This window comes from Pongo abelii, chromosome 7 (assembly GCF_028885655.2).
Source record: "Pongo abelii isolate AG06213 chromosome 7, NHGRI_mPonAbe1-v2.0_pri, whole genome shotgun sequence".
NCBI classification, from domain to species: domain Eukaryota; kingdom Metazoa; phylum Chordata; class Mammalia; order Primates; family Hominidae; genus Pongo; species Pongo abelii.
This window is the reverse complement of record NC_071992.2, coordinates 8,133,356-8,151,903: the sequence shown is the minus strand read 5'-3', so window position 1 is coordinate 8,151,903 and position 18,548 is coordinate 8,133,356. Positions and strand designations below refer to the sequence as shown.

Sequence of the window (18,548 nt, the reverse complement as noted above, 5' to 3'; positions counted from 1 at the left end):
CTGACCTCAGGTGATCCGCCCGCCTTGGCCTCCCAAAATGCTGGGATTACAGGCAGGAGGTGAACCTGGGAGGTGGAGGTTGCAGTGAGCTGAGATTATGCCACTGCACTCCAGCCTGGGTGACAGAGTGAGACTCTGTCTCAAAACAAAACGAAACAAAACAAAACAAAACAACAGCAAAAAAAACCAAATTGTGGTTACATAGAGAAAGTGTCAACTTACATTTTCAGATGTCCCAGCCAGGCCGTGTGGCTGCTTGACCAGCTTAAGCCACTTGTGCTTGGGGCTATCGGGGGCCTTATCCAATTTTCACTCCCCTCGGGGGATGTTGGCCTCACTTTGCTGGGAGGATTTGTGTTCCCAGGGCAGAGACCAGTGCTCTGACCCACCCCTCTTGCCTAGTGGGGTCGGTGGACCTGGGTGTCTGTTTGGACACGTCCTCCAGTGGCCTGGACCTGCCCATGAAGCTGGTGGACATGTTCGGGTGCTGTTTACCTGCGTGTGCCGTGAACTTCAAGTGGTAGGAGCAGAACCCGAATCTTTCTGGGGATAGCTTCCCAGATCCACCGCTGAGGGGAAAGCAGTGCGGAGCGAGCTGCCCACAGTGAGGCCCTGCCCCTTGGTCAGTCCAGCACACACTGGAGGCCAGGAGGAGGAGCCCTGCGGTTACTGTGGCTGGGCTGAGCCTCACTGAAGTAGTTGCTTCCATTTAGAGCTCATGTTATATTTAGGTTCGTACAAAAGTAATCACGGTTTTTGCCATTAAAAAATGGCAATTACTTTTGCACCAACCTAATATGAAAAAAAAAGCACCTTAAATACTAGAACTCCACTCGGGGCTTTTGCTCCTGGAGTAGAATTGGCGGGAATTGCCTGCAGGCTTACATGGTTTTCTTTGTTTCTTTCTCTCCCACCATTGTCCCTTTTGGCCAAGCTCACATGGTGGGTTTGAATCAGTTAAATGAGTGTCATGCTGTGGCTCACTCCACCCAGCATAGACAGGTGTTTGGAAGGGCAGCGGTAGAGGAGATTCTAGAAGCAGTAGCCCCAGCACAAGTTAAGCCCTTGGCACCTGCTCAGGAGCCGGCCTCTGGATGGGATTCAGGGATGCGAGCCGCTTGTGTGAGCTGAGCTAAGGGAATGTCGGGATCAAACCTGGTGCCCTAGAAAAGTCATCTTTGATGTGCTGAGCCCGTCCCCAGGGGCTTGCCTTCACTTGTTCCATGGCCATGAAACTAACAAAAACATGCAAAAATAATTCTTCAGTCCTTGAAGAGCATCCAGTACAGAAGGTACAAACCCTCCTTAAGGCTCCCTCCTCAAATCAGTTTGGCCATTTTGATGTGCACCCCCCCCAGGCCTTTAAACCCTTCAGATGCCAAATCTAAGAACCAGCACCCAGAAACCACACCCCCTGTTCCAACCCCCGCCTGGCTTGAGCGTGGGGTGGATGGGAGCCCAGCTGGGCACTCCAGGGTTCTTGTGTCTTCTCCAGGCAGCTCTCAGGCTCCTTTGGTTCTCTTTGCAGTTTACATGAGCTGGTGAAACATGAAGAAAATGGCCTGGTCTTTGAGGACTCAGAGGAACTGGCAGCTCAGCTGCAGGTAGCCATGTCTGCCACCACGCCAGGGTGGGCAGGGTTCTGGAGACTGGCACTGAGCCATGCTCCCTGATCCCTGCTTCCCACAGCCAGGGTGGGACCATGCGGGGTCTGGCGGAAAAGCTAGGGAGGGAGCAGAAGTCACAGAGGCTGGCCTACTCTGCTGTCCCATTTCGGTACAGTAGGCTTGGGAAAGTTAGGACACACCCCCACTTGCCCTCTTGATTTATGGAGCTGACACTGCACAAATGATGCTGGAGCCGGGTGAGCCAGGCTGCAGTTTAGGAAGTGATCAGGATCAAGTATGTGGGCGGGCAAAGGGAGCTTCTGGGACCAGCCTTGAAAGATGGGTGGAATTCTGCAAAGGTTACTTGTTTCTTATTGCAAAACGTAATACATTCTTGTCAACAGAATGATTGGGAGGATTTTCAGTAAAGGTCCAGGTCGGAAGTCATTTAGACTAGGTCCCCCAGTCTCTGTCAGAACCATGGTACTGTGTTGTGGTGTGAAAGTAGCCACAGATCATCTGTAGATTAAGGGGTGTGGCTTTGTTCCAATAAAACTATTTAGAAACACAGGCTGTGGTTTGGATTTGGCCTGCAGGCTGTAGTTTGTGATCCTTGATTCAGACAGTTTAGCAAGGCTGAAAGGAACACCGACACCCCCTTGTTACCCACAGATGGGTGGGACTGTGCTGGCCAGAGGCCGAGAGGAGGGTGCTCACAGGGGAACATACAGCATGTAGAGGTCAGAAGGTGCTCCAGGGCACCAAGTGTGGGAAAGTGGGACATACGGGGAAGTTTCCAGAAAGCATAATGTCAAGTTGGAGGCGGAGCGCTGCTGGGGTGTGAAGGGTTTCAAGTCCAAGTGAGGGAGTTAGGGACTTGGGAGGGGTTGTTGTTGGGTCGGGGACCTGGGGTCAGCCAGGTGGTGACCTGGCATGGGGTGGGGACAGGCAATGAGGTAAGCTCTGCTCTTTAGTATTTTGCAGATGCTTTTCTCAAACTTTCCTGATCCTGCAGGCAAGCTAAACCAGTTCCGGAAGAACCTGCGTGAGTCGCAGTAGCTCTGATGGGATGAGAGCTGGGTGCAGACTGTGCTCCCTTTGGTTATGGACACATAACTCCTGGGCCAGAGGCTAAAACCCCAGGACCCCTGCTGTCCTTCCCGCAGCTTCTTCTTGGAGTCTCAGGGCAAACCCTTTCGAGCGGCGCCTCCCAGTGGCCAGAAACTGAAATGACGGCAGTGGTGCCGCCTGGTGAATGAATTGGTTCTGTGACCCGGGAAGCTGTGGTTGGCCCTGATTTCTTCTTTGGAGGCTCGGAAACGCTTCCTGTCTTCTTCTGTTCTTCACGCCTCATGCCCCTGCTAGCGTATTACTGTTCTGTGACTTCCCTGTGACCTCTGCAGTACTCCTCATTCTGTATTTGGTCTCCAGGTGTCACCTTTCTGCCATGTTCCTAACACTTTGATTCCTGCCTTCAAAAAAGCACCTGCTGCACCATAAGCCCAGGGATGTGGCAGCTGCAGCGGGCTTGGCTTTGTGAGGAACCGAGTGTGTCCAGGGATGTGGCAGCTGTGGCGGGCTTGGCTTTGTGAGGAACCGAGTATGTCCAGGGATGTGGCAGCTGTGGCGGGCTTGGCTTTGTGAGGAACCGAGTGTGTCCAGGGATGTGGCAGCTGTGGCGGGCTTGGCTTTCTGAGGAACCGAGTGTGTCCAGGGATGTGGCAGCTGCAGCGGGCTTGGCTTTCTGAGGAACCGAGTGTGTCCACGTTGGAGGAACGTCATACTTGATACACACGTTTTTAGTTGCACAAAGAAAATGCTGTTTTTGGAGCCAGAATTTTCATGTCTGATTTATGGTGATTTTCTTAAGAACCAGAACTGCTGGCAGAAAGGGGGCACCCACATGCTTAGATAGCCGATGTCTTATTAGAGGGCAGTTTGTGGTTCCTGACTTGGAATTTAGCATTCTTCAAACATTCTAGTCCAATGAAACTTTTATCCGCTTTCCCATATAAAAATTCTTCCCATGAGAGTGACTTGATTCTCACAATCACATTGGAGTCGTGTGTGAGTCCTACAGTGTGAGGTTCAGCATTGCCATCTCCAAGTGCTCTCCGTAGGGAAACAGTTTCTGGTCATGATGAGCTTCTGCTTCCCATCTGATCCCGGCCCGGCCTGGCCTGGGAACAGAGCACGTGTTTGAGGATGGCGGTGTTTGGGGACAGGACATAAGTGTATTGTGTGGGGCTGCTAAGACAGGCCTGGCAGGGTGGGGGGGTGTCCAAGTCAGTTTACTTGGTTCACAGGTTCCCAGGCCCACCCACGTACCTAGAATTGGCCTCCAGGATGGGACCAGAAATCTGGTTTTTCATAGAAATGGCTAGCAGCAGGCACCATGCCGCTGTCCACTCTCTGCCCACGTCTGCCCCAGCACTTGGAACAGCGAGACAGAAGCAGAGATCTGAACCCACATCTACCTGGCTGCTCAGTCAACCCACTCTTCACAAATCTTAGAAAGCGGCCGGGCACAGTGGCTCACGCCTGTAATCCCAACACTTTGGGAGGCCAACGCGGGTGGATCACTTGAGGTCAGGAGTTCGAGACCAGCCTGGCCAACATGGTGAAACCCCATCTCTACAAAAATACAAAAATTAGCCAGGCATGATGGCGGGTACCTGTAATCCCAGCTACTTGGGAGGCTGAGGTGGGAGAATTGCTTGAACCCAGGAGGCGGAGGTCGCAGTGAGCCGAGATTGCGCCACTGTACTCCAGCCTGAGTGACAGAGTGAGACTCCATCTCAAAAAAAAAAAAAAAAAAAAAGCCACACACACACACACACACACACACACTCACAAAGCTTAGAAGGGGCTGGTGTTCTCATAAGCACAGATGTCTGAAGAGCCATTAGCCAGAATGATTCTTTTTTTTTTTTTTTTTTTTTGAGACAGGATCTTGTTCTGTCACACAGGCTGGAGTGCAGTGGCACGGTCATTCCTCACCACAGCCTCGACTCCTGGGCTCTAGCAATCCTCCCAGTTCCTGAGTAGCTGGGATGACAGGTGCGTGCCACCATGCCAGTAATTTTTTTATTTTGTAGAGATGGGGTCCTGAACACACGGCCTCAAGTGATGCTCCTGCCTCAGCTTCTTTTATTATTAATTTTTAGACGGAGTTTTACTCTGTTCCCCAGGCTGGAGTGCAGTGGTGCAATCTCAGCTCACTGCAACGCCTCCCAGGTTCAAGTGATTCTCCTGCCTCAGCCTCCCGAGTAGCTGGGATTATAGGTGTGCAGCACCATGCCTGGCTAATTTTTGTGTTTTTAGTACAGATGGGGTTTCACCGTGTTGGCCAGGCTGGTCTTGAACCCTTGACCTCAAGTGATATGCTCACCTCAGCCTCCCAAAGCCTCAGCCTCTTACAGTGTTGGGATTACAGGCGTGAGACACTGTGACCCGGGATGATTTTCAATTAGTTTTTTGTTACAAGTGGAAAATGCGTATTTACAAAAATGAAGTAGTACAGACATGAACATGTAGAAGTCTCTATAATCCTGACATCCAAAGATGGCACCTGTTACCGTGTATATCAGGGATGTCCAATCTTTTGGCCTCCCTGGGCCACACTGGAAGAAGAAGAATCACCTTGGGCCACACATAAAATACACTAACGCTAGCAATAGCTGATGACCTAAAAGAAAACAAATCACACAAACTCCTCGTACTGTTTTAAGAAAGTTTACAGATTTGTATTGGGCCGCAGGTTGGACAAGCCTGCTATGTACATATTCTAGGTTTTCCCCTATAGGTTTACTTATGTGAAAATGATTATTGTGATAATTTTTTTTGAGATGAAATCTTGCTATGTTGCTCAAGGTGGCCACAAACTCCTGGGCTTAAGCCATCCTCCTGCCTCAGCCTCCTGAGCAGTCGGGAATATAGGTACTCATAACCATGTGTGGGTGATTATTATTAGTTTTTAAACAAAAATGGGGCTGGGCGCAGTAGCTCATGCCTGTAATCCTAACACTTTGGGAGGCTGAGGCAGCAGATCACTTGAGGTCAGGAGTTCAAGACCAGCCTGGCCAACATGGCGAAACCTCGACTCTACAAAAGATACAAAAATTAGCCAGGCGCGGTAGCACGTGCCTGTAGTCCCAGCTACTCAGGAGGCTGAGATGGGAGGATAGCTTGAACCTGGGAGGTGGGAGGTTGCAGTGGGCCGAGATGGCACCACTGCACTCCAGCCTGGGCAATACAAAGCCAGACTCTGTCTCAAAAAAAAAAAAAAAAAAAAAAAAGGTGGGTGGGGGCTTATACTATTTTTGCTGTTTGGCACTTTTTTCACTTAAAAGATATTGCAGGTATTTTTTCACGTAAGTATCTGAAGAAAGACTTCCTTTTTTTTTTTTTTTTTTTTTTTTTCCCTTTTTGAGACCGGGTCTTGCTCTGTTGCCTAGGCTGGAGTGCAGTGGCGAGATCAGAGTTCCCTGCAGCCTCCACCTCCTGGGCTCAAGCCATCCTCCCACCTCAGCCTCCCGAGTAGCTGGGACTACAGGTGTGTGCAACCACGCCCGGCTAGTTTCTGTATGTTTTGTGGAGATGGGGTTCCACTATGTTGCCCAGGTTGGTCTTGAACTCCTGGCATCAAGAAGTCCTCCTGCCTTAGCCTCCTAAAGTGCTGGGATGACAGGCCTGAGCCCCGTGCCCAGCCAGCCTCCTGTGCGAGGTTGTATGGGACTCTGTCGTGGAACCCAGTATGCTTTCATTTGCTGGCTTGTTTGTTGGTTCTGTAGTTAACGGGCTGCCTCATGTGGACAGACATTGGGTCATCCGTGTCTCTGTGTGCAGGCAGAGGCTGCTGCAGGTGCATCTGTGCACATGGCTGCCAGGAGGGGCTGTGCTCAGGGGGAGCTGGGGCAGAGGCTGGTGGCATTGGGGGGCTTGGGTGTGTCGTGTGGAGGCAGGAGAGCCAGGTGGCCGGGCTGCAGTCTACGGGAGCTCAGGGGTCGCTTGACCTCTGTGTGTCCTAGTGTCTTTGTCGGTGAGATGGGACAATGACAGCACACCCTCACAGGTGCTGGGGGCTGACAAATTTCAGGTCTGAGGACAGTGGCTGGCCCACTACGGGGCCAGTTCCCCTTCTCTACTGTCACCCTGCTCATCTTCCATCGACTGGATGTTCAGGACAGTGGCCTGGTGGATCCGCTTGTACAGCCTGTGCTCCAGCGTCCTGCAGCCCACAGCTGTGTCCAGCTCTTACCCTGACTGCCTCTCCTGCCACCTCCATTTTATAGATGAGGAAACCGAGGCCCAAGGGCTTAGGGAACCCTGCTCTGAAGAACACAGTAGGGCTGCTGGGCTCAGACCCTCCCTCCCTGTGCTGAGCTGCCCTCCTCCTGCCGCAAGCCCCCCATGCCCCAAGCCCACCCTGCTCACCGGCCTCTGCCCAAGTTCCCCGCATGGTATGGGAGTGTGGGGCATCCTAGCCTTTCCCCGCTGCCCAGTTCTTTCACTTCCACTGGAGTCCTGCAGGGACAGCTCGGGGACCATGCAGGCCCGGGTGGGCATGCGGGCTCACCTAGCTCCTTGGTGAACAGCTGGCCCGTCTCTGGGTTGTGGACAGTGAAGACCACTTAGATGGCAGGAGCCTGCTGGTGCTCCCGGCAGGCAGCCAGCCTCTGCAGGACCCCGACCAGCGACACGATGGCTTCTGGGCAATACAGCACGTCTACGGTGAAAGCTTCAGGTTACTGAAAGGGAGCAGCAGACAGTTCCAGGTCATGCAGACCTCAGCAGCAGGGCGAGGCCAGAGAGGCAGCACTCATATGAGACTATTAGATGCCATTTGACCGTTTGGGCCATTAGATGGAAAGGCAATTACTTGGGTGAAAAAGGAGAACCCTTAGTAGAGAAAGCTGCAAAAGACCGAAGCAAAAGAAAAAAATCTCCAGACTCACTGGTGTTCCTTAAAAAACCAGCTCTGGTTCTCGGCCTATCTAGAGGGCTTCGAATGACACAAAGCCTGACCCTGCCATGAACTTCGTGTTTCAGGCATCTGTTGATTAGTCTGCTGGCTTGCAGGGGTGGGCCTGTGTCCCCTGTCCACTGCTGGACCTGTGGTTTTCAGGGCTGGGACCCAGGACCACAGGCAGAGCTGTGTTCGACCAGAGAGGGGACTGAGTGTGCTGGCAGGAGTGAGGGGTTTTTGGTGGCGCAGCCAAACACCACCTTCTCTCAAGGGCCCTGTCCTTGTCCCAGAAGTAGTTGTTTTCCTCTTGTGGTCTCTGAAGGACACAGGGCATGGCTCTGGGACACAGCCATGTGGTGATAACTGTAACAGGAGTATGCCTGTCTCCAACAAGAGGGCTGTGGCTTGAAGGTCACCTTAAGAGGCACCCCTGTCCGTTGATGTCACCCTGGAGGCCCAGAGTAACTCTTCTGGAAGCCCCATCATGTCCATGCCCGACAGCGTCCATTGTTCCCTTTTCCCAGAGCCAAGAGCTGAGTAGAGCTGCAAGGACACCGCCTGCATAGGGTGCCCAGGGCTGGGCATTACCTGCTGCAATGACAACATATAGCTGGAAGGCAGAGAGCTAATGGACCGTCACGATGTCCCAGTCCAGCTGGGCCATTGTCACCCTAGGTCTGTCTTAAGTTGGCAGTGATGTCTGCCTCTAATGAGAGGCCATTGAGAAGGACTTTCCCTAGGAGCTGCTTGAAGACCCAGCTGTGACAGTCGCTGAAGATATATGCCCGGGGGCGGCATATCTTGCAGATGGCCAGGTCTGTGAGGCCGGCACCACTGCCAAGCTCTAAGACAGTCCTGGCACGAAGAAAGGGGACCGTGTCTGCGACTGCACCAGGGTAAGCCTGCCTCGGCGCCCTGCCCTGCACCCCGAGGTCACCTGTGAGTGAAGGCTGCCGGGTTCTCGATGGCCCATTCTGCAAGGTAGAGGACAGCATCCCATGTGACCAGGCCCGTGGTGCCATGGGAGATTATGGCCGTGCTCTCGGAGAGTATGACCGAGCCCCCCGAGGCCTGCTCCAAGAGAGGGTGAAACAGTCAGTCCAGCAATCAGAAGACAAGTGGCTTAGCAGACAAGTAGCCATCCACCACATGGCTGAATAAACGATGACAGGACCAATTTCCACTCAGCAATGAGAAGCAGCTAACTGTTGACATGCCAACAGCTTGCACATGCCTCAAGGGTGTCATGCAGCATGAAAGACACTCATCTCCGGCCACACAGGATTCCATTCATCCAACATTCCTGAGACGATGGAATTCTGGCGATGGAGCACAGGTCAGCGGTGGTCAGGGGCCGGGTGTGGCTATGAAGGGGTGGCTGCCTTATGATGTTTCAATACGCTATGTTTTTCCTTTGTGATTTTCTGTATCTATGTTTTATCTTATTTTTTTTTTGAGCTGTCACCCAGGCTGGAATCAGTGGCACGATCTTGGCTCACTGCAACCTCCACCTACTGGGTTCAAGCAATTCTCCTGCCTCAGCTGCCCAAGTAGCTGCGACTACAGGCATGTGCCATCATGTCTGGTTAATTTTTGTACTTTTTTTTGAGACAGAGTTTTGTTCTTGTTGCCCAGGCCGGAGTGCAATGGTGCAATCTTGGCTCACTGCAACCTCCACCTCCTGGGTTCAAGAGATTCTCCTGCCTCAGCTTCCCGAGTAGCTAGGATTACAGGCGCCCACTGCCACACCCCGCTGATTTTTGTATTTTTAATAAAGATGGAGTTTCATCATGTTGGCCAGGCTGGTCTTGAACTCCTGACCTCAGGTGATCCACCCGCCTCAGCCTCCCAAAGTGTTGGGATTACAGGCGTGAGCCACCACGCCCAGCCTAATTTTTGTATTTTTAGTAGAGACACATTTCACCATATTGGCCAGGCTGGTCTCGAACTCCTGAACTCGGATCCACCCGCCTCAGCCTCCCAAAATGCTGGGATTACAGGCGTGAGCCACCGCACCTGGCCCTGTCAAGTATTCTTTGAGGACTGGGCACCAGGTCCTTGTGCAGCAGGTAGTGTGTGTCACCTATTGGACAAATGCTCAACAACCCCACGAGACATGCTATTGTTGTTGAAGTGCTTGATTTACAGACAGGGAAACTGAGGCTAAAGAAGGTTAATGGACCTCATGTCTAAGACTGCAGAATGGGTGAGTCAGGATTTGAACCCACACCCACGTTTTCACTTTGTCTGTGCAGGAAGGGTATCTGGGCTGTGAGGGGGAGGATGGTGCCCTTCTCATACCAGCAAATAGCTCCGGTGGCCCTGGGTGGACTCCTTGGCCATCAGGGTCTCCGCCAGTGCCTCGTACAGCTCATCCAAAGTCTCCATGTGGACAGCCTCGTGCTGGGGGCAGACAGAGTGAGAGCTTGTTTGCTTTTGTTCTAATCTGTAAAAATGGCCAGATGATTTTCACCAAGTTTGGAGGGGAGATTTGGGATGGAATGTGTAATACCGGCCAGCTGGCATATAAAATATTCACTTCATTGGGCGTGATGGTGTGTGCTGAATAGTCCCAGCTACTCTAGGGGCTGACATGGGAGGACTGCTTGAGCCCAGGAGTTCGAGGACAGCCTGGGCAACAGAGATCTTGTCTCTAAAAAAAAAACAATTCCACTTGGTAGGGAAACCTGGACGGGAGGGCCTTCAACAAGAGGTGTTGAGAGGGTAGGGTTAGGTGTAGTCTAGGGCAGGAGACAAGGATTCTGTGAGAGCTGCCATGTGACCATGATAGACAGCTCTGTGTTTGAATCCAACACAGAGAGGAGGAAAACAAAAGGTGCTTTGAAGTGAGCCCAGGCAGAACTGTGAGGGCAGACTATGCTGCAGGCTGTGGCTGTCAGCAGGCTGCTTCTCCACGGCTGGCCTCATCCTAAGATTCACAGGGCAGCAGCAGGGTACACTGGGTGACTGCTGGCCTCTCCTGGTGGCACAGGGCAGACCTGCTGGTGACCACAGATGCGCCCTTTTGGGGAACACTAGGGAGAAAGCAGGTATTGGAGAAGCAGGGGATTGTTTATTTGCTAAAAGTGTGGCCCTTTCACTCAGCAGGTCTGCTACTGCCTACTAAGGAACGGCCTTTTGACATCCTCATGTCAAACTCTGCATGTTTGGGCCCTTCTTTAAAATCCATCCTAGGCCAGGTGAGGTGGCTTATGCTTGTAATCCCAGCACTTTGGGAGGCCGAGGCAGGCGGATCACCTGAGGTCAGGAGTTCGAGACCAGCCTGGCCAACATGGTGAAACTCTGTCTCTACTAAAAATACAAAAACTAGCCAGGCATGGTGGCGTATGCCTGTAGTCCCAGCTTCTTAGGAGGCTAGGCACGAGAATTGCTTGAACCCAGGAGGCAGAGGTTTCAGTGAGCCGAGATTGTGCCACGGTAATCTGGCCTGGGCAACACAGTGAGACTCTGTCTCAAAAAAATAAATAAATAAGTAAAAAATAAAATCCATCCTATATCAGTCAGGAAAGAGATCATTCCAACAGGATCAATGCAGAGAATTCACCAGAGGAACTAGTTCCAAAGGTATGGCAAGAGCTAAAACTTCTAACAGGGGCCCGTGGGGCAACCCAGAGACGGACAAGAGCAGGAAACTCCAAACCCTTCGGGGGACAGGACAGAGGGTGTGGGTGAGTGTTCCAGTGCTGTGGGCTGGGCCAGCTTGGTAGGAATGAGAATCCACATGCTAGGAGCTGGGGCCCCAGAGAAGCAGCTGCTGTGGAAACCCCAGAAGGCAGACTGAGGGAGAGACACTGGCCCCCCCTTCTTCCCGCCCTGCACTGTCTCCCATGGGTCACATGCAGCTGCAGCCAGTTGCCTGGAGAGGGCCCTGCCATGCTGGGGTTTGCAAAGCAGGCCCAGGGCCTGGGAAGGATGGGGGCTCAAGCACGCAGGTGGCTATGCTGTCCGGCTGCTGGGCGGACACTGCCCATAACTGACATTTTTGATGAGTTCTGAGAGAAAGCACCGGGCATACTTGACTGACGGCGGGTGCTTCACACACACAGGATGCTTTACAGTCTATGGCAAAGGACAGAACGTTGGTTGCTCGAGAGCCCATCTTAGGTCTCCTATGAGCTTCAAGCCAACATAGCAGAGGGCAAACTCCAGGCTACCTGATCTCTCAGCAAAGATATAGATGGACACAGCGTTCTGGCCCCACACATCTGAAGTTTGTCTTAACATATAAGCCGTTTCCCAAAAATGCTTCCACTGAAGCGGCACAGGCTATGGCGGCATCTCTAACCCCCATTCTGAGCAGGAACACAGGGCATGTGGGCCCAAACCACCTCCCTCCCAGAGGAGCCAGTGTGAACCAGGGTTTGCAGTAAGGACAGCCGCCAACTGTCTGGCTCTATGAAAGAGGCGGGAAGGCCCACTCGGCAACTGCTCTCTTGGAGCGTGTGTCTCTGGGGACAGGATGGAGGGGAGGGGACGCTCAGGGTGACACTCCAGCTAAAGCCAAGGGAAGCCAAGTGCAGGACGAGCAAGCTCCAGGCAGTGGGAACAGTCGGTGCAAGCTCTGAGGTGGCCACAGCCTGACACTGGTAAAGGAGGGCAGAGGGTATGGTGCAGCAGGAGTGGGGATGGTGGGAAAACAGGAGCCTGGAGGGAGAGGGAGGAGATGGTCCACAGTGCCTGCTGGCTGGGAGGGATGCAGATTCTGCCCAAGGGCAGCAAAGTACCCCATGCAATACACAGGCTCTTCAGGCTGGTGCTGGTTTTTCATTTTTTCTGACACAGAGTCTCACTCTGTTGCCCAGGCTGGAGTGCAGTGGCCCGATCTTGGCTCACTGCAGCCTCCGCCTCCCAGGTTCAAGCGATTCTCCTGCCTCAGCCTCCCGAGTAACTGGGACTATAGGCATGCACCACCACGCCCAGCTAATTTTTGTATTTTTAGTAGAGATGGGTTTTTGCCATGTTGGCTAGGCCGGCCTTGAACTCCTGACCTTAGGTGATCCGTCCACCTCAGCTTCCCAAAGTCCTGAGATTACAGATGTGAGCCAGTGCACCCAGCCTTGTGCTGGATTTTAAAGCAGCCCTCCCTACATTTCATGCTTCACCACCTACGAGAGTGAGGCTCAGGGTGAAACTCAGAGCAGGGTGCGAGATAACTTCAGGTATCTCCATGCTCGAAGCCCTGACCTACTGTATTGCCCGAAAGTCTTCCCTGCTGTGGCTGCATCTTTTCCACGTGGATAGTCTAGGTTCACCTCTAGCACAGGAATTCTTAACTGGGGCTCCTCGGATGGGCTGGGTGGGTGGGGGTGGAGGATGTCTGCCTCCCCTGAGTTTGTATGGAAAACGTATTCTTCTGGTGCACTTCTTTCTGGGAGGGAGTCTGTTGCTTTGTCTTTTCTGAAGGGCTCATGGCCCTTGGAAAGTGAAGACCCAGGATGCAGGGTGATCTGCACTTCGCCCTCAAGGCCAAGGTCAGGCTGTGGCTGGACCAGGTGGTGATCCTGCCTCTCACCTGCCTGCAGATACAATTGAGTCCAAACCCCACCCTGGGCAAAGCAAGGGCCCATTTAGGTCTAGAATAGACAGGAGTGGGCAGGACAGGCCTCAGGAATGCAAAAAAGAAAGTCTCCGAGCATCTACCAAATGCCAGAATCTGTTTTGCACCTGTCATCTCTGTTTTTGCTGTGGATGGTTTAAAAAACATTGCCTAGATTCCCCCCTCTCATGCAGATTTTTACATATTCTGATGTCTTTGTCTAAGTCTTAGATAGAAAACGAAAGCGCTGGAGCTGTCGCAGATGCTGACACCCACCTGCAGTGCTGACTCAATGGTTTTGTTCTTTGAACAGGGGTGTTTTTAAAGGGTACCGCACACCTGTTGTTCTTCTCTCACGTCTTCCGGAGAGATTCAGGAGGCAGGGTCATGAGTCCCAGGGACTCTGGGATTCTTACCTTCTGCAAAATATCCCGCAGCAGCTCAGAATCTGATGAGTGTCTTAACTTTGCTTCTAAGCTCTGTGTGGAGGGGAGACAGAAATCTCAAGGGCGCATCTACAGGAACATGAAACACGCAGTAGAATGTGTGGGCAAAGCCCTATGTGATCCCTCCCTGGGGACGTGCAGCCAGTTGGAAGTGGAAGCCACAGCAGCTGAAAGCCTGACCTTCAGATGTTGCAGGGCATACCTGGATGAGTGACAGGAAGAAGGCTAGAAGACTGACTCTTGACTGCATTAGTCCTGGCTACTTAGCTGCCACCCAGGTCATGGGCCAGCTCCCTGGTTGCGCTCGTCAGCCAGGAATTACCAGGGCAGCCATGGCACCAAGGTTTGATGGACTTGCCCTCTGAGTTTAAGTGGAAATGCAGAATGTGCCCGTACCAGCCTGGGTTACATTGCCCTTTTACAGGGGCCTCAAGCCCAGCAGTGAGCTTTGGCTCCCGAGTTAGGCAGACTGTCTCGGCTGGTATTGACACAGGGCAAGGCACTTCATTGCTTCAGAGCTCCTTCCATGCCGTAAAAGGCTCTACAAGACCTGGTCCTAATCCTTCTCTCTGGCCTGTTCTCCCTCACCCCTTGCCCACCCTGCTCACTCCACTGCAGCCACACTGGCTGCCTTGCTGTTGTTCCTCAACCACAGCTGGCTGGTTTCCACCACAGGCCTTTGCATATCCTGTTGCCCAAGCCCTTCCCATGGCTAGCTGCTTCACCACTCAGGCCCCAGTTCAAATGCCACCTCTTTGGGGAAGGCTTCTGTAGGGACCAGCCCCACAGGGTCGGTGGGTCTCTCCCTGTGTGCAGCGACGAGAGAGTGTAGAAATAAAGACACAAGACAAAGAGATAAGAGAAAAGGCAGCTGGGCCTGGGGGACAACTACCACAAATGCGCGGAGACCGGTAGTGGCCCCGAATGCCTGGCTGCGCTGTTATTTATTGGATACAAGGCAGAAGGGGCAGGGTAAAGAATGTGAGTCACCTCCAATGATAGGTAAGGTCACGTGGGTCACGTGTCCACTGGACAGGGGGCACTTCCCTGCCTGGCAGCCGAGGCAGAGAGGGAGAGGAGACAGAGAGAAAGACAGCTTATGCCATTATTTCTGCATATCAGGGACTATTAGTACTTTCACTAATTTACTACTGCTATCTAGAAGGCAGAGCCAGGTGTACACGATGGAACATGAAGGCGGACTAGGAGTGTGACCACTGAAACACAGCATCACGGGGAGAGAGTTAGTCCTCCAGATAACTGCGGGCGAGCCTGACTGATGTTAGGGCCTCCACAAGAGGTGGAGGAGCAGAGTCTTCTCTAAACTCCCCCAGGGAAAGGAAGACCCCCCCCCCCCACCTTTCCCGGTCTGCTAAGTAGAGGGTGTTTTCCCTTGACACTTACGCTACTGCTGGACCACAGTCCATCTGGCAATGGGCATCTTCCCAGATTCTGGCATTACCACTAGACCAAGGAGCCCTCTGGTGGCCCTGTCCGGGCATAACAGAAGGCTCGCACTCTTGTCTTCTGGTCACACCTCACTATGTCCCCTCAGCTCCTATTTCTGTATGGCCTGGTTTTTCCTAGGCTATGATTATAGAGCGAGGATTATTATAATATTGGAATAAAAAGTAATTGCTACAAACTAATGATTAATGATATTTATATATAATCATATCTAAGATCTATATCTGGTATAACTATTCTTGTTTTATGTTTTATTATACTGGAACAGCTCATGTCCTCTGTCTCTTGCCTCGGCGCCTGGGTGGCTTGCCACCCACAGGCTTCCCTGATTCCCCGACTTTGGTGACTCATCTCCCCAGTTGCTCCATTCACCATTTCCCTGTTTTCTTGGCTTTAAAGCCACTCTCATCTGGTCTTTTCTTGTTTATTCATTTATTTGTTTATTCTCTGGCTCTCCCATGCAAGCAGAGCCTCATCTGTCATGGGTACTGCTGATCCATGGTGCCTGGCTCACGGAAGGCATTTATTAAACATTTTGAGACCGAATAAAAACAGTAGCTAACACCGACATGCATTTACCATGAGCCAGGCACTGATCCACAGGCTTTTGTACTCAACTCTGACAACAACCCTAAGAGGTAGGTATCATTATATCCCCCATTTTATTAATAAGAAAACAATAGCACAGAGAGATGCAGTCACTTGCCCAAGGTCACACAGGGCCAGGGGTTGGGCCAGGATTCGAAGCAGGCAGGCTGTCTCCTGGGTCTGAACTCTCAACTACTTCACCCTAATCAAACAATCCCTCTGGTCAAATGTGAGTGATAATAGTACCCACCTCGTGGGTGTTGAGGGTGAGCCCAAGTTAGCATTCAGCGTGGACATGTGAACAATTATAGTCAATATTGAATGGAGACCTATGATGCTTTTATGACGGTTTCTATTTTGGGTTAAAAATGCACAAATTTCTCCTGACCAGGAATGATCTCTGAGTGCTAAATATTTTATGTCAATGGAATAACGCAAATGATTAAGCAACACCCCATAAAATGGGGCAGACTCAGGGAGGAATACATATCCAAACTGACTCATCCCAGTGAGCTCACCGCACATGAATTACAAATGGGGCGGGGTGCGTTAAGCCCCTGTGCTGGCATAAGGGAGGCTGCTGCCTGCCATGCGCCTGTGCTGAGAATGGCAGGTCCCCAGGGAGACGAGAGGCCACCCCCTTCTCTGTCTCTTCCATCACAGGCGTGAGAGCCTCAGCGCATGAGCTGATTCTGTGCAGTGCTCGGCATACAGATGAGACCACTGAGGCCCGAGGGACAGCCTGTGACCTGGTCACTGCGCTCAGGAGGACATGGTTACCCGCGGTCCTGAGGGCGCTGACTTTTTAGAATGGGTGAGGGCAGCTGTAGCCCAGTGACCAGAACGATTACTGCCCTTAAAAAGTCGTGAAAATGATCGTGAACTGTACCCCACACCCAGCGCGCATCTGCCCCCCAAGACGGCGGAGACGCCCCCAGCTTCCGCCGCCAGCCTGCGGGGCAGGATGGGTGCGAGAGACTCTGGCCAGGCCCCAGGGATGGGGACGGGGTCGCGCGGCCCTGACCGGCGGGAGCCCAGGCACTCACGTGGCGGGAGCGCGAGGGGCTTCAGCACAGAGACCCATCCCGTCTGCCCCTGGACTCCAGCGAGCCCCGCGGGCCTCTCCGCTCGCCCCGCGGCCCACCTGCCAGGGGAAGGAGCGCAGTGTGCGCGCAGCCAGGAAGCGGCGCTCGAAACTCTGCAGCAAGAGTTCGGTCCCCGCGTTCTCCTCGGGCGCCATGACGTGGGCAGGGCCGCAGCGTTGCCGGGAAACCGGGCAGAAGCCAGGCCTAGACTGAAGAGGGGGCGGGCCCAGGGCAGTGCTTGGGGGCAGAGAGGGGGCGGGGACCGGGGATAGGATCAGGAGGAGCGTCGTGGGGGCAGACTCTAGGGCGGGGCCAGGATGAGCGTTATGAGGGCGGGGCCTGGGGTGGGGCCAGAATGAGCGACATGAGGGCAAGACCTGGGGTAGGGCCAGGATAAGCGTCATTGGGGCAGGTCCTGGGGAGAGTCCAGGTTGGCGGGTCCTGGGGCGGGGCCAGGATAGGGCGATCCTGGAAGCCGGGCTTCGGAAGCGTCCAGGTTGGTGGCGTCCTGGAGGCGGGGCCTTGAGTGGGGGCAGGATAAGAGTCCTGGAGGCGGGCATTAGGGCGGGGATAAACGTTGATTGGGTTCAGGAGGCGGGACTCCGAGCAGAGCCCAGGAGACGGATCTTTGGGCGGGGCTAAGGCCAACCCAGAGAAGGGCTCAGGAGGCGGGGCCGGGGTGGGGCGTTGACTATGTCATAGCACATGACCAGGCGGTGCTCGAACCCTGGGAGGCGGAGCTTAGGGCGGGCCGACGTGGGGAGGGGCCCAGGATCCGGGAGGCGGGGCCGAGTCCGGGCTGCGGGCTACGCTCAGGAGGCGGGCCGTGGGGTATGGCCAGGCGCTGCTCGGGCCCTGGGAGGCGGAGCTTAAGGAGGGGCCAGTGTCGGGAGGGACTCAGGGACTGGGAGGTGGGTCGGGGCTGGGCTCAGGGACCGAGACGGAGCTGGGCTTGGGGCGGGGCCGGGACGGAGCGAGGGGTCCAGGGTGTGGGAAACGGGGAGGTGTTTGAGGAGAGGATCGGAGTGTGGCTCACGTTCGGGAGGCGTTACCTGCGGAGGGTTTGAGGCAGGCCCAGGAGCGAGGCCACGGTCGGCCGAGGCGGGGCCAGGGGCGGGCCCTAGGAGCCGGAGCTTTGGGCGGGGCCGAGTCCGGGTTTGGGGCCCGGGAGGCGGGGCCGGTTACGGCAAGGGTCCCTGGGATCCTCGGGTCAGGCCTTGGGCCAAAGTAGGCACTCTCGCAGTTCTTCCGCCTTCAGGAAGGTCTTTTTGGCAGGGGCCTTACGGGTGGGCGCTTAGGTCTTGGAGGCCTTATCCTAGCCGCCTCTCCATCAGCGCCACCCGTCTGGGGCCCGACAGGAGGGAGCTTTCCCTCTGTCCCCCTGTCCCTCCAGGGGCTCAGGGGCTCAGGGGCTCGTGGAAGAAGTGGACATTGAAGTACTTATCACACAAATGAGTATAAAAGTACAATAGCGATATCTGCCACGAAGGCGAGCAGACAGAGCTAGCGGGGCTTCCAGGAGGAGTTTTGATCTTGCAGGGACAGGAAGGAGGAGTTAGCTCCTGCGGGGTGGGATTAGGGGTGGTGGTGATATAGACTTGGGGACAGAGTGGAAAACAATAAAAATATAATTATTTTAGTTCAAAGTTATTTTGTCTTGAGTTGAAAGGCAGGGCAGTTAGCAACACAGTTCAGATTTCAGTACTTCCCCTGAAATCTGAACTGTGTTCAAAGTCTAAAACGTTTACCTTAGCAAATGCCTCATAAAACTCCGTTTGGAAGAGTCCCAAGAGCTAATTTTTTAAGTGTACTTGCAGAAGGTAGATGAGG

At 53.6% G+C, this 18,548-nt stretch overlaps 2 protein-coding genes across 2 annotated transcripts in view; one reads left to right on the top strand and one right to left on the bottom strand.

The window, feature by feature from the left end:
* LOC134761888 (chitobiosyldiphosphodolichol beta-mannosyltransferase-like) overlaps positions 1 to 18,548 on the top strand; it is a 966,630-nt gene that overhangs the window by 698,371 nt on the left and 249,711 nt on the right. The window lies entirely within an intron of this gene.
* LOC129047661 (uncharacterized) lies at positions 2,186 to 17,339 on the bottom strand. Its single transcript, XM_054519159.2, has 6 exons — positions 16,778 to 17,339; positions 13,549 to 13,611; positions 9,877 to 9,978; positions 8,513 to 8,646; positions 7,186 to 7,335; positions 2,186 to 3,787 (listed from the first exon to the last, which is right to left on the bottom strand). The coding sequence occupies exons 1-6, from the start codon at positions 17,276 to 17,278 to the stop codon at positions 3,682 to 3,684; spliced, it is 1,056 nt and encodes a 351-aa protein (XP_054375134.2). The 5' UTR covers positions 17,279 to 17,339; the 3' UTR covers positions 2,186 to 3,681.

Coding starts and splice junctions, on each gene's coding strand:
- LOC129047661 (XM_054519159.2), bottom strand. CDS start 17,278: ATGCCCGCCTCCAGGACTCTTATCCTGCCCCCACTCAAGGCCCCGCCT. Junction 13,612..16,777: donor TGCGCTCCTTCCCCTGGCAG/GTGGGCCGCGGG, acceptor CCCTCCACACAG/AGCTTAGAAGCAAAGTTAAG. Junction 3,788..7,185: donor GCTGTTCACCAAGGAGCTAG/GTGAGCCCGCAT, acceptor CTCTGTTCCCAG/GCCAGGCCGGGCCGGGATCA.